We start from the raw sequence: 16359 nt of genomic DNA on the forward strand, positions 1-16359 counted from the left end.
TAGACTTGGCTGGATTCACCATGTCTGATTTTGTATAATTTAGGTCAAAAAGAGTGATTTGTTTCCTTGTATCAAAATCAGAAAATTGTATAGGTGGATTCATTTCAGAGAACCCACTAATAGGTGTGTGATTTTCAATTTCTTTCTGAGTTACTGTGTAAAATATATATATGACTCTATTATCTCTAAAGTTATATAAATAATATAATAATAAAAGAATTCTCTACAAGACTGGTCCAGGTATCATTGGATAATTCGTAATTCATTTATAATTCAAAAACCAAAAAACAGTAAATTTGTTATTTGTTTCAAAACAAAAAACAAAAAACTGTTTTTGGTGTCAGAATCAAATAAGTAAAAACCAATCAAACTCGGCCCGTTGTTGGTTTTTGCTGATTCGTTATCGTTATTCCTTTTTGGATTGAATATCCAGCAGGTCTGCGGACATTCAGCCAATTCGTTTTTGCGTTTGAAACCAAAAACTGAAGTCACATGGTTTTTACCTTTTTTCATTTTAAACCAAAAACGAAAAACAAAATCACGTGATCTATTCCTTTTTTGTTTCCCAACAAAAATCCAGAAAACCAAATTCAAAAGACCGCGCAAGTTTGGTTTAGAAATCAAGTATTTTTGTCAGTTTTGTACGATAGCGGAAGCGGCTACATTAGCCTACCCATGATCCTCAGCGACCGTTGCTAACACGTAAAATAACCAGTTCAGTTATAATAGCTAATAAGTTCATGCTAGCTGGCTAATGGCTAATGCTAGTGCTAACGGCTAAAGTCTGTTAAAACAAAGATTGAAAATCATAACTGTGATTATTATTTTCATCCCTATCTCACAGTAAATACAAACAAACCTTGACTTGGCCTGAAATGATCTTCTAGACTTCTGATGAGTTTCTAGCACTGTTAAGCAGCTATCATTACAGCTACCGTTGTTTGTTTATTTTTGGGCAGCAGGGGACAGTTGGTTTGATTTGACCTCACACGGGGCACCATAAATGTAGGAGTATTAATACTTTATAAATGGGTCTGGTCTCCTTAGTTGAGTTAACACAATTAAAGAACAAGCGGTTGTATACCTACATTTGCAACTTTGAAATAAACCACTGGACCAGTTTTTTTTTTTTTATGTATAATTAATGTTTCTGATATATTTATTGATTTTCTCATTTCTTTCTGTAATTGTGCATTTCGTATAGACAGGGCTGTAGCTACGATTTTAGAAATACTGAGTCCAAATTCTCAATATTTTAAAGAAAAGTTGTACAATTGTGAGAAAAAAGTTGTAAAAGTTCAAGAATAAAGAAATATTTACAAAAACAAAAGTTTATATATTTTGAGAAATAATCATAATAGTATAGGTTGCTTCAAGAGTAAAATGTTGTGTCTTATGCTTGGATCAGGTTGATTAGGTTTGCTTGAAATTTGGGGGAAGTGACCTTTAAATAAATCTTTATTTCTTGTATCTCTGTTTATTTGTTGTTGTGATCTTTTTCCTCATTCAGTAGTTTCCAGGTATGTTTGTGTCCAGTCATGTTCCTGCAGCAGCTGTTGTTTCCTCTCATTCATTCATGTCAAAGTGTTAAACAGACTGAAACAGGCACTGAGCCCTGTGGCATTATGGGTAGACCAGCAGTGAGTCCAGTCCGTCAGCAGGGGTAGCTGTTGTTCCAGCGTCCACAAAACACATACACACACAGTCTGCATCCTGTCAGACTGTGATAACTTGATATTTGGAGGCCTGATGGTGTCGGAGCATTTAAACAGACAGTCACAGCAGCTCGTGTGGCAGCATGAATGAACACACAACAACAGCCAATCACATAAAGAATATGATTATTTACACATGAAGAAGTAATCACATTAATTTACTAATTACTCAATTGCAAACATAATTAGTTACTTTACAGCTGCTTGTTCCATCTTCTGCATTTAAAGGATGTGTCTGATGATTTTCTGTATCTCATGTTTGGATCCAAACCAACAATGAACTGATCTACTAACAATAAGAATTTATACACTTTGAGTTATTAGCTGATATTTTACCTGAAAAGCTTTATTGTGTTTACATACTGTTTACATCTCTTCAATTAAAAATCACCAAAATATGTTATTTATCAAAAGGTGCCAAAACTTTTGCATATAGCTGTATATACCTATACACTACAGGATCCTTTCTGCTTAAATATTTGCACATTCACTTATACAGTTTCAGGTATTGTAATATATATTGTATGTAGATTATTTTAATAAATAATTTAACTAATTTAATTTTATTTCAGTCTCATTTATTTCATTAAATTAGGACTTCATCTATTTTCTTGCTGTAACTTGAATTTTCCCCCCAATGAACAATAAAGTTTTATCTAATAAAAGGTTTCTGTTACTGCAATAAAAGTTTCTTAAACAGGGAAGATCATTACAGTCATCAAGATTTACTAAAACAGGTTGAGGATTCAAACCATCCAACTCCTGCTAACAAACACTTTTTCACTCTTTAAATGTTCCAAACCTCAGATTGACAGCAGAGCTGCTGACATGACGTTAGCTCTGTGGCTAACAGGGTTCACACTACAACTCCCAAACTCCCAAAGGACAGTGCTGGCAGTGTGAAGCATCACTCAGTACAGAGATGATAGATTCTACATTTATCCCTGTCAGGACTGTGGTGGTTCACCACAAAACAGTCTCAACTAATCGGCTTTACAGCAAAGGAACAAATAAGGTAGAACATGAAGCAAAATATAGAAATCGTATCTGCATGAGATAAAATAAAATCATCCTTTGGTTGTTGTCGACTGTCTTTCACCTCATTTTGTGAAGTAAACTGGAAACTGTTAGTAGAAGTTAAAAAATGTGTTTTTGAAATAACTGTTGATTTAACATCAATGTTGACCAGATGACATTTGTTGAACTCAGTTCAAGATAAAGAGAAAAAAGAAGTTAATAGTTACATGAAAACAGTTCAGTGTTTGTCTGTCCAAAACGTTTAGTCTCTTGTGGCAAAAATAAATCTAAAATCAGGGTTTGATTTTTGATCACGTTGTGGAAAACCTCAAACTTTCAACACACATAATTAAGCTGAGCAACATCTTTTCACATGTCTTACTCCTCCCACCTGTCAGGTACAGTCTCACCTTTGCTCCATGATATTTCACAATAATCCTGTAAGTCAGAAGGAGGAAACAAACTCACAGTCAGAGCTGCAGTAAGAGGAGGAGCAACACTGGAAAGACAAGACAGCTGCAACGTCACTCTGCAGAAATGAAACTAAAAGGTTGTCAGAGCGACAGCAGAGCTGCAGTCGAGTCTCTCCACTTCTGTCCAAATAAAAATTAAACTGAGTTCATCAAGTCTTTCTCAACAACACAGCAGAGTCTCTGCCAAACACTGGTGAGTACAACTGATCATATTTAATGTTTCAACAACCAGCTTTAACACAGCAGACAGGAAGTTCCACTCTTTTCATTTCATACTGACACTTGTGAAATTAGTGACAATATAACTAAAGATGTTTTTACACAGATTCAGTGAAACAACTTTAATTGTTTTTTAAACAGTCTCTCTGTGTCAGTTCTCAGGACTTTTGTAACTTGTAACTGAATCTTTGTGGTTTGGAGTTCAGCTTCACTCCAACCTTCCTGGTCTTATTACTATTTACTGATCACTTCCTACAGACACACTGCATTCTATTTCCTGTAGCTGTTTCACATTAAAAGCTTTCTACCAACAAGCAGCAGCTTTTATTGTGAAGCAGCTGCAGGTAATAAAAGGTGTTTGTCACCAAGTTAGCAGAGCTTTGTTAGCAGTGCTATTCTTCAATAACAGTTGGTCTACACAGCAAGATATGGACATATTCTGTGTTATGTTGTCAGTGGTTCATTTTAAAGATTGTATGGAAGAATAGTACAAGCAGAAACAGCCACAATGAGCTGTTAGATAAAGAGCTGCAGATGACAGTCTCTTACTGTGTTTATGTAAACCAGCTCACATAAAACACGTCATCAAAGTAAACAACAACTTTAAACTCACCATGCAGCCTTGTGGATAACTGTTTGAGCTGCCAGCACGACTTCAATGATCACGGTTGCTCACGACTCCGTTCACGTGTTCCCATCCCGATCAATAACAGGGAAATATAATTCAATATTACTTCACCTAATATCACATGTTATACTTAATAAAATGATAATTATCCTTATTTCTTTTTGAACAAATAATAGAAATTTAATTTAAAAACAAATTGTATCTTTTGTTTTTCACACTCAGTGTGTAGATATGTCTGCTGCCAGCTGTCTGCTATCTGAAGATCAGTTTCTGTGCTCCATCTGTCTGGATGTGTTCACTGATCCAGTCACCACATCATGTGGACACAACTTCTGCAAAAACTGCATCAATGAACACTGGAACAGTAATGACCAGTACCTGTGTCCAATGTGTAAAAAGGTTTTCAACACAAAACCTGAACTAGACATCAACACTTTTATCTCTGAGATGGTTTCTCAGTTCAGACAGGAAGCTCAACAGAAAGCCAGCAGCAGCAGCTCAGAGCAACAAGCTGCCAAACCAGGAGAAGTTCCCTGTGACGTCTGTACTGGAACCAAACTGAAGGCCCTGAAGTCCTGTCTGGTGTGTCTGACCTCCTACTGTGAGACTCACCTGGAGCCTCATCTGACAGCTTCACGCCTGAAAAGACATCAGCTGATGGACCCTGTGGAGAACCTGGAAGACAGGATGTGTATGAAGCACGATAAACCTCTGGAGCTGTTCTGTAAGACTGACCAGACATGTGTCTGCATGCTCTGCTCTGTTTTAGACCACAAGACACATGAGTTTGTTCCTCTGAAAGAAGAATATGAAGGAAAGAAGGCAGAGCTGGGGAAGACAGAGGCTGAAATTCAGCAGATGATCCAGAAGAGACGACTGAAGATTCAAGAGATCAAACACTCAGTCGACCTCAGTAATGAAGATGCAGACAGAGAGACAGCAGAAGGTGTTCAGGTCTTCACCGCTCTGATGAAGTCTGTTGAGAGAAGCCTGAATGAGCTCATTGAGACGATTGAAGAGAAGCAAAGAACGACAGAGAAACAGGCTGAAGACTTCATCAAAGAGCTGGAACAGGAAATCTCTGAGCTGATGAAGAGAAGCTCTGAGGTGAAGCAGCTCTCAAACTCTGAAGACCACCTCCACCTCCTCCAAAACTTCCTGTCCCTGAAAGCTGCTCCACCCACCAAAGACTGGACAGAGGTCAGCGTCCGTCCACCATCATATGAGGGGACTGTGGTGAGAGCTGTGACTCAGCTGGAGGAGACGCTCAGTAAAGAGATGAAGAAGCTGCTCGCTGAGGTCGAGCTGAAGAGGGTCCAGCAGTATGCAGTGGATGTGACTCTTGATCTTGATACAGCACATCCTAAACTCATCCTGTCTGATGATGGAAAACAAGTAAATCATGGAGATGTGAAGAAGAATCTTCCAGACAACCCAGAGAGATTTTCTGATTGTCCCTGTGTTTTAGGAAAGCAGAGTTTCTCTTCAGGCAGATTTTACTTTGAGGTTCAGGTTAAAGAGAAGACTAAATGGGATTTAGGAGTGGCCAGAGAGTCCATCAACAGGAAGGGAAAAATCACACTGAGACCTCAGAATGGTTACTGGACTATATGGTTGAGAAATGGAAATGAGTACATTGCTTGTAATAACCCTTCAGTCTGTCTCTCTCTGAAGTCTCAGCCTCAGAAGGTGGGGGTGTTTGTGGATTATGAGGAGGGTCTGGTCTCCTTTTATGACGTAGATGCTGCAGCTCTTATCTACTCCTTTACTGGCTGCTCCTTCACTGAGAAACTCTACCCATACTTCAGTCCCTGTATTAATGATGGTGGTACAAACTCCGCCCCTCTGATCATCTGTGCTGTCAATCAAACTGAGTAGAGTAATCACCTGTTTTATGTCATAAATGTGTCTTTGTTTTTGAAGAGAGTAAATAAACAAACACATTCTTGTTTATTATGATAAAAAACATAAACTAGGATTTCTATCTAAAATTAAATCTCTATTTAAACATCTGATCAAATCCACAGAACTTTAGTTTCATTTCTAGTCAAAAACACAAAGTTTCCAAAAAAACAAAACTTTCAGTTTGAAGTGAAACCACAGAAAACAAAGTGTGAATATTTCACAGTGTCATAAAGCTTCATTGTAGAGTTCGGCTGAGACCATGACTCCACAGAATATGTGGAAACTCAGAAACTCAGTAGTCTAACTCAGACTGCTGAAGCCTCATATAAGCTTCACATCAACTTTTAAATGACTGTGTGGACACACTGTGGATTTTGGCCTCCATCACTTCCATTGAAAACACATTTGAAGGATCTTTTAATATCCAGTATGAACAGGAGGAATGATTACAGCGAGGAAAACCTCTTTCACTGTTCATATGGACACCTGACTGCTGGTTTAAGACACACTTGAAAAACTGTGAACCCGTCCTTTAATGTCTGTATGTTCTTGAAAAAGGTTAATTACATACATACTGATACTGTACATGTATTTCTGTGAAACTGTTGTCCATCTACTCAGTAAATTAAACACGTAAACAATGGTGAGATATGTGTTGATATTCTTTGTGTAAGAGTATTATGACTTTATTAATGAATGACCTTGTTATTGGGGGGACCACATCTTTTTTGGTTAGGATTTGTTAGTGCCAGGAGAGAGCACTAACCTTTGTTCACTTTAATTTAATCAATGACGTTGAAGTCTCACAATCGTAAGTTCTTGTCCCTAACAGTGATCTCTGTTTACTGCAGCTCAAAGAAACAACCAAACACTTTTAGGATAAATGAAGACATTTATTAATAGCTAAAGGTCTTGAGGATACATGATAAAGCATAAGATAATATACAGAAAATAACATATAAAAACAAAATTTAATTAAATAAATAAATAAGGTATATGAATAATAAAAATAATAAAGAAAATTATTCAGCAAGAGTGGCTTGAGGTGCGTGACTCGAGGCTTAACGTGTTGCATCGGGGAATGCTAAGGGGAAAACTAACTCAACTTCTCCAAATCAATTCTTTTAATTTTAACGTTATTCCACATCAACCCTTGATCACAAAACCATGTTACGCCTCACTGCTGAGGTGTGTCGTCGTGGTAGAGGCGTCATCTTGGCAGGTCCAGCGTTGTTTGACGCAGCGGTGTTGCAGTGAAAGAGCCTGGATGAGCTGTGGGCTGTGGCTCTTCTTCTTCTTCTTCTTCTTCTTCTTCTTCTTCTTCTTCTTCTTCTTCTTCTGGAGATTAAGTTGAGGATTCAGGCTTTGGTTGGTTGTGGAGACTTGAGTTGCGTCTACTTCAAAATAAAATACTGTACATGTTTACTTCAAAATTAAATCAATATACGTGGAAATACGAGACCTAATGTCAAATTAACTTGTTGCAATAAAAGGTTAAATACGGATATATTTGGTTGAAAAACAAATAAAAGGGACATCTTGAGAATTTTCTTGAGTTCTTGGAGGCCAGCTCAAAGAGGAATCTCTTATAGGCTGTTTTTATAAGTTAGGATAAAACGGGAGGAGTTTGGGTGAGTTCTAAAGCGGTTTGCGCCGAATTATTGATGAATATTCAATTTCTTTGTTCTAGGGGCTTTAGGTGTGGTTGGTGCTTTGCAGCCTGCGTCTCCTGAAGTAAAGGAATTTTGTAGAAGTCAAATTCTGAGTTTTTACATGCAAAAATCACACTACAGAGTCACTGTGGCCTAATATGTCACATTAGCTGTACATACATTCTTTTCATAATGTCCGAGCATTTTGTGATATTTTCTGATTGATAACGGTTAAACAGTTTACATATGTTTCATAATAAGTCAGTTCTTCTTAAAACAAACATTAACCTTCATATTAACACTTCATGATGTCTAAGCATACAACCTTCACTGATTCAACTTTCTCAAACTATTTACACATCTCAAACCATCTACTGAAATAAAGTTTAATACTATAGTAAAAGGAACTAAAGTTAGGCAACACTTCTGTGATTAGATTACTTTCAGAAACATATTTAAATATAAGTTGAACATAACTCTTACTTCATAATATGAAAGCATCCAATGTGACTATTGTTTAACAATAAAAGAAAACTTTAAACTCAAATTCTTCAAACATTATATCTTTACATTCAATTACTTCAAAAACTTAATTCTTTCAACACAACTGCCTCTCTAATTTAACTATTAAAATATGATTGTTTTGAAAGTTAAAAGTATGAAAGTTAAACACTTGGGTGATTTTTACACATACATGGTTATCAAACATTCATTAACTCTTCACAAAAGGGAATTTAACTCTTGTCAGTAGAGGGCAGTATTGTTACCTGTTAGTATAAAAGGATAATAAAATCTAAGTCTTATATCTCTTTAGTAGATAATCATACACCTATGAAAGTTATACCATTCTTCTTGTATTTACATGACAAATAACATGATATAAGTTGCATAATGATTATACATTTAATTTACATGAATTTCAGGTTTGCCTCAGATTTGCAGGGAGGCTTCACACATCCTCAGGAATGTGGGTTTGTTTTATGGCTTTGGTGATAAGAGTCTGTTCTCCATCTATAAGGTGGGAGTTGTTTTCCTCCGGTCCAAGTGGCCTTTAGGGTCAGTTCATGCTTTTAGTTCGTGTCATAATTCAATTTATCGAAATAGTTTCTTTCTGAGTCTGTTGAGCATCTCTGGTCAACCCTCACTTAGGGTTACAAAGGTCAGTTCTGCAGGCCGGGGGTCTGCTCTTACAAACTTAGGAATCCAAGGAGTCTGTCTCTTATTTTTCGTAAGAATCAAAGATTAGTTAACACAATTAAAGAACAAGCGGTTGTCCTCCTACATCCCCCACTCAGCAGAGGGGCTCGTCCAGAGGTCTTCGGCCGTCGAGATGAGGACAATCGTCAGCAGACAAGAACAGGTTATATAACAACACTTATGATCAGAGTTGATGTCTTGATAAGACTGTAAGTAAATCAAATAAAAGGAAAACTAGTAGAAATAAGCCAAATACTAGATTCAAAACTTGAAGGGTTACTTTGGGTTTATTCTAGGTTGCCTTACTAGTCTTATATAAATTCTAAAATAATATAGGCTTTATTAAAGTCACACAAAGCAATAACAACTGTTCTATTCCATCAATCATAATCATAATCTGAGTCATCATCAGGGTCAAATCTGTAGTAAAATTTTCTTCAATGCTAACAACTGATACACTTAAGTACATATGTGGTTGCCTTTTCATTTTCACAAATCCTACTGTGGTCAGTTCACGCAGTTGTCAGCTGGTTAGGGTACGTGGTCATGCCATTGTCATGCTTTCCAATCATTAATCTTAAATCTTCCAAAGAATTCCTCTGCTCTGAGATTATAGACTTGGCTGGATTCACCATGTCTGATTTTGTATAATTTAGGTCAAAAAGAGTGATTTGTTTCCTTGTATCAAAATCAGAAAATTGTATAGGTGGATTCATTTCAGAGAACCCACTAATAGGTGTGTGATTTTCAATTTCTGTCTGAGTTACTGTGTAAAATATATATATGATTCTATTATCTCTAAAATCATATAAATAATATAATAAGAAAAGAATTCCCTACAAGACTGGTCCAGGTATCATCGGATAATTCGTAATTCATTTATAATTCAAAAATCAAAAAACAGTAAATCTGTTATTTGTTTCAAAACACAAAAAAAAAAAAAGTTTTTGGTGTCAGAATCAAATAACGAAAAACCAATCAAACTCGGCCCGTTGTTGGTTTTTGCTGATTCGTTATCGTTGTTCCTTTTTGGATTGAATATCCAGCAGGTCTGCGGACATTCGGCCAATTCGTTTTTGCGTTTGAAACCAAAAACGGAAGTCACATGGTTTTTTCCTTTTTTCATTTTAAACCAAAAACGAAAAACAAAATCACGTGATCTATTCCTTTTTTGTTTCCCAACGAAAATCCAGAAAACCAAATTCAAAAGACCGCGCAAGTTTGGTTTAGAAATCAAGTATTTTTGTCAGTTTTGTACGATAGCGGAAGCGGCTACATTAGCCTACCCATGATCCTCAGCGACCGTTGCTAACACGTGAAATAAACAGTTCAGTTATAATAGCTAATAAGTTCATGCTAGCTGGCTAATGGCTAATGCTAGTGCTAACGGCTAAAGTCTGTTAAAACAAAGATTGAAAATCATAACTGTGATTATTATTTTCATCCCTATCTCACAGTAAATACAAACAAACCTTGACTTGGCCTGAAATGATCTTCTAGACTTCTGATGAGTTTCTAGCACTGTTAAGCAGCTATCATTAAAGCTAACGTTGTTTGTTTATTTTTGGGCAGCAGGGGACAGTTGGTTTGATTTGACCTCACACGGGGCACCATAAATGTAGGAGTATTAATACTTTATAAATGGGTCTGGTCTCCTTAGTTGAGTTAACACAATTAAAGAACAAGCGGTTGTATACCTACATTTGCAACTTTGAAATAAACCACTGGACCAGTTTTTTTTTTATGTATAATTAATGTTTCTGATATATTTATTGATTTTCTTATTTCTTTCTGTAATTGTGCATTTCGTATAGACAGGGCTGTAGCTACGATTTTAGAAATACTGAGTCCAAATTCTCAATATTTTAAAGAAAAGTTGTACAATTTTGAGAAAAAAGTTGTAAAAGGTCAAGAATAAAGAAATATTTACAAAAACAAAAGTTTTAATATTTTGAGAAATAATCATAATAGTATAGGTTGCTTCAAGAGTAAAATGTTGTGCTTGGATCAGGTTGATTAGGTTTGCTTGAAATTTGGGGGAAGTGACCTTTAAATAAATCTTTATTTCTTGTATCTCTGTTTATTTGTTGTTGTGATCTTTTTCCTCATTCAGTAGTTTCCAGGTATGTTTGTGTCCAGTCATGTTCCTGCAGCAGCTGTTGTTTCCTCTCATTCATTCATGTCAAAGTGTTAAACAGACTGAAACAGGCACTGAGCCCTGTGGCATTATGGGTAGACCAGCAGTGAGTCCAGTCCGTCAGCAGGGGTAGCTGTTGTTCCAGCGTCCACAAAACACACACACACACACACACACACACACAGTCTGCATCCTGTCAGACTGTGATAACTTGATATTTGGAGGCCTGATGGTGTCGGAGCATTTAAACAGACAGTCACAGCAGCTCGTGTGGCAGCATGAATGAACACACAACAACAGCCAATTACATAAAGAATATGATTATTTACACATGAAGAAGTAATCACATTAATTTACTAATTACTCAATAGCAAACATAATTAGTTACTTTACAGCTGCTTGTTCCATCTTCTGCATTTAAAGGATGTGTCTGATGATTTTCTGTATCTCATGTTTGGATCCAAACCAACAATGAACTGATCTACTAACAATAAGAATTTATACACTTTGAGTTATTAGCTGATATTTTACCTGAAAACCTTTATTGTGTTTACAGACTGTTTACATCTCTTCAATTAAAAATCACCAAAATATGTTATTTATCAAAAGGTGCCAAAACTTTTGCATATAGCTGTATATATCTATACACTACAGGATCCTTTCTGCTTAAATATTTGCACATTCACTTATACAGTTTCAGGTATTGTAATATATATTGTATGTAGATTATTTTAATAAATAATTTAACTAATTTAATTTTATTTCAGTCTCATTTATTTCATTAAATTAGGACTTCATCTATTTTCTTGCTGTAACTTGAATTTTCCCTCCAATGAAGAATAAAGTTTTATCTAATAAAAGGTTTCTGTTACTGCAATAAAAGTTTCTTAAACAGGGAAGATCATCACAGTCATCAAGATTTACTAAAACAGGTTGAGGATTCAAACCATCCAACTCCTGCTAACAAACACTTTTTAATTCTTTAAATGTTCCAAACCTCAGATTGACAGCAGAGCTGCTGACATGACGTTAGCTCTGTGGCTAACAGGATTCACACTACAACTCCCAAACTCTCAAAGGACAGTGCTGGCAGTGTGAAGCATCACTCAGTACAGAGATGATAGATTCTACATTTATCCCTGTCAGGACTGTGGTGGTTCACCACAAAACAGTCTGAACTAATCGGCTTTACAGCAAAGGAACAAATAAGGTAGAACATGAAGCAAAATATAGAAATCATATCTGCATGAGATAAAATAAAATGATCCTTTGGTTGTTGTCGACTGTCTTTCACCTCATTTTGTGAAGTAAACTGGAAACTGTTTGTAGAAGTTAAAAAATGTGTTTTTGAAATAACTGTTGATTTAACATCAACGTTGACCAGACGACATTTGTTGAACTCAGTTCAAGATAAAGAGAAAAAGAGTTAATAGTTACATGAAAACTGGCTGCACAGTTCAGTGTTTGTATTTTAGTCTCTTGTGGCAAAAATAAGTCTAAAATCAGGGTTTATTTGTTTTTTGATCACGTTGTGAAAAACCTCAAACTTTCAACACACATAATTAAGCTGAGCAACAACTTTTCACATGTCTTACTCCTCCCACCTGTCAGGTACAGTATCATCTTTGCTCCATGATATTTCACAATAATGCTGTAAATCAGAAGGAGGAAACAAACTCACAGTCAGAGCTGCAGTAAGAGGAACAACAACACCGGAAAGAGAAGAGAGCTGCAACGTCACTCCGCAGAACTGAAACTTTAAGTTTGACAGAGCGACAGCAGAGCTGCAGTCGAGTCTCTCCACTTCTGTCCAAATACAAATTAAACTGAGTTCATCAAGTCTTTCTCAACAACACAGCAGAGTCTCTGCCAAACACTGGTGAGTACAACTGATCATATTTAATGTTTCAACAACCAGCTTTAACACAGCAGACAGGAAGTTCCACTCTTTTCATTTCATACTGACACTTGTGAAATTAGTGACAATATAACTAAAGATGTTTTTACACAGATTCAGTGAAACAACTTTAATTGTTTTTTAAACAGTCTCTCTGTGTCAGTTCTCAGGACTTTTGTAACTTGTAACTGAATCTCTGTGGTTTGGAGTTCAGCTTCACTCCAACCTTCCTGGTCTTATTACTATTTACTGATCACTTCCTACAGACACAATGCATTCTATTTCCTGTAGCTGTTTCACATTAAAAGCTTTCTACCAACAAGCAGCAGCTTTTATTGTGAAGCAGCTGCAGGTAATAAAAGGTGTTTGTCACCAAGTTAGCAGAGCTTTGTTAGCAGTGCTATTCTTCAATAACAGTTGGTCTACACAACAAGATATGGACATATTCTGTGTTATGTTGTCAGTGGTTCATTTTAAAGATTGTATGGAAGAATAGTACAAGCAGAAACAGCCACAATGAGCTGTTAGATAAAGAGCTGCAGATGACAGTCTCTTACTGTGTTTGTGCAAACCAGCTCACATAAAACACGTCATCAAAGTAAACAAGAACTTTAAACTCACCATGCAGCCTTGTGGATAACTGTTTGAGCTGCTAGCACGACTTCAATGATCACGGTTGCTCACAACTCCGTTCACGTGTTCCCATCCCGATCAATAACAGAAATATAATTCAATATTAATTTACCTAATATCACATGTTATACTTAATAAAACAGTAATTATCCTTAATTAGTTTTTAAAAAATAATTGAAATTTAATTTTAATTCAGTTGTGTCCTTTGTTTTTCACACTCAGTGTGTAGATATGTCTGCTGCCAGCTGTCTGCGATCTGAAGATCAGTTTCTGTGCTCCATCTGTCTGGATGTGTTCACTGATCCAGTCACCACATCATGTGGACACAACTTCTGCAAAAACTGCATCACTGAACACTGGAACAGTAATGACCAGTACTCGTGTCCGATGTGTAAAGAGGTTTTCTACACAAGACCTAAGTTGAAGGTGAATACTTTCATCTCTGAGATGGTTTCTCAGTTCAGACAGGAAACTCAACAGAAAGCCAGCAGCAGCAGCTCAGAGCAACAAGCTGCCAAACCAGGAGAAGTTCCCTGTGACGTCTGTACTGGAACCAAACTGAAGGCCCTGAAGTCCTGTCTGGTGTGTCTGACCTCCTACTGTGAGACTCACCTGGAGCCTCATCTGACAGCTTCACGTCTGAAAAGACATCAGCTGATGGACCCTGTGGAGAACCTGGAAGACAGGATGTGTATGAAGCACAATAAACCTCTGGAGTTGTTCTGTAAGACCGACCAGACATGTGTCTGCATGCTCTGCTCTGCTTTAGACCACAAGACACACGAGTTTGTTCCTCTGAAAGAAGAATATGAAGGAAAGAAGGCAGAGCTGGGGAAGACAGAGGCTGAAATTCAGCAGATGATCCAGAAGAGAAGACTGAAGATTCAAGAGATCAAACACTCAGTTGACCTCAGTAAGAAAGATGCAGACAGAGAGAAAGCAGAAGGTGTTCAGGTCTTCACCGCTCTGAAGGAGTCTGTTGAGAGAAGCCTGAATGAGCTCATTGAGACGACTGAAGAGAAGCAAAGAACGACCGAGAAACAGGCTGAAGACTTCATCAAAGAGCTGGAACAGGAAATCTCTGAGCTGAAGAAGAGAAGCTCTGAAGTGAAGCAGCTCTCAAACTCTGAAGACCACCTCCACCTCCTCCAAAACTTCCCGTCCCTGAAAGCTGCTCCACCCACCAAAGACTGGACAGAGGTCAGCGTCCGTCCACCATCATATAAGGGGACTGTGGTGAGAGCTGTGACTCAGCTGGAGAAGACGCTCAGTAAAGAGATGAAGAAGCTGGTTGAGGCTGAGCTGAAGAGGGTCCAGCAGTATGCAGTGGATGTGACTCTTGATCCTGATACAGCACATCCTGATCTCATCCTGTCTGATGATGGAAAACAAGTGAATGATAGTGATGTGGAGAAGAATCTCCCAGACAACCCAAAGAGATTTTCTGATTGTCCTGGTGTTTTAGGAAAGCAGAGTTTCTCTTCAGGCAGATTTTACTTTGAGGTTCAGGTTAAAGAGAAGACTAAATGGGATTTAGGAGTGGCCAGAGAGTCGATCAACAGGAAGGGAAAAATCACACTGTGCCCTCAGAATGGTTACTGGACTATAGTGATGAGAAATGGAAATGAGTATGAAGCTGTTAATTACCCTCCAGTCATTCTCTCTCTGAAGTCTCAGCTTCAGAAGGTGGGGGTGTTTGTGGATTATGAGGAGGGTCTGGTCTCCTTTTATGACGTAGATGCTGCAGCTCTTATCTACTCCTTTACTGGCTGCTCCTTCACTGAGAAACTCTACCCATACTTCAGTCCCTGTTATAATGATGGTGGTAAAAACTCCGCCCCTCTGATCATCTGTCCTGTCAATCAAACTGAGTAGAGTAATCACCTGTTTTATGTCATAAATGTGTCTTTGTTTTTGAAGAGAGTAAATATACAAACACATTCTTGTTTATTATGAGAAAAAACACAAACTAGGATTTCTATCTAAAATTAAATCTCTATTTAAACATCTGATCAAATCCACAGAACTTTAGTTTCATTTCTAGTCAAAAACACAAAGTTTCCAAAAAAACAAAACTTTCAGTTTGTAGTGAAACCACAGAAAACAAAGTGTGAATATTTCACAGTGTCATAAAGCTTCATTGTAGAGTTCAGCTGAGACCATGACTCCACAGAATATGTGTCAATATTTTACAGGCTGTAATAAGTGCTGAAACACTTAATGACAACAGAACAACAGAAATGAATTGATTGATTGATAATCATTTAAACTATTTGTCAAACAAACATTCTCAGGCTCCATCTTTTTAAATGTGAGGTTATGACTAACTCAGACTGCTGAAGCTGAATATAAGCTTCACATCAACTTTTAAATGACTGTGTGGACACACTGTGGATTTTGGCCTCCATCACTTACAATGAAAACACATTTGAAGGATCTTTTAATATCCAGTATGAACAGGAGGAATGATTACAGTGAGGAAAACCTCTTTCACTGTTCATATGGACACCTGACTGTTGGTGTAATACACACTTTAAAAACTGTGAACCCGTCCTTTAATGCCTGTATGTTGTTGAAGAAGGTTAATTAAATACATACTGATACTGTACATGTATTTCTGTGAAACTGTTGTCCATCTACTCAGTTAATTAAACACGTAAACAATGGTGAGATATGTGTTGATATTCTTTGCAACTTTGAAATAAACCATGGCACCAGTTTTTTAAATGTGTAGTTAATTTCCTAATATATTTTTTGATTTTCTCATTTTTTTCTGTAATTGTGTATTTCTTATAGTGTTATGCTTGGATCAGGTTGATTAGGTTTGCCTAAAATTTTGAGGAAAGTGACCTTTAAATAAATCTTTATTTCTTGTATCTCTGTTTA

The 16359-nt window shown here is 37.0% G+C and overlaps 2 protein-coding genes across 2 annotated transcripts; both read left to right on the forward strand.

Moving 5' to 3' along the window:
* Positions 1-4283: 4283 nt before the first annotated feature.
* On the forward strand, positions 4284-5930 carry LOC121886290 (E3 ubiquitin-protein ligase TRIM21-like). Its single transcript, XM_042396272.1, has one exon. The coding sequence runs from the start codon at positions 4284-4286 to the stop codon at positions 5928-5930; it is 1647 nt and encodes a 548-aa protein (XP_042252206.1).
* Positions 5931-13704: 7774 nt separating this feature from the next.
* Positions 13705-15840, forward strand: LOC121886306 (zinc finger protein RFP-like). The gene has a single exon (XM_042396273.1). It carries the CDS (start codon positions 13705-13707, stop codon positions 15346-15348), a length of 1644 nt encoding a protein of 547 aa, XP_042252207.1. The 3' UTR covers positions 15349-15840.
* The last annotated feature ends 519 nt before the right edge of the window (positions 15841-16359 follow it).

Source organism: Thunnus maccoyii, chromosome 2, assembly GCF_910596095.1.
Source record: "Thunnus maccoyii chromosome 2, fThuMac1.1, whole genome shotgun sequence".
NCBI classification, from domain to species: domain Eukaryota; kingdom Metazoa; phylum Chordata; class Actinopteri; order Scombriformes; family Scombridae; genus Thunnus; species Thunnus maccoyii.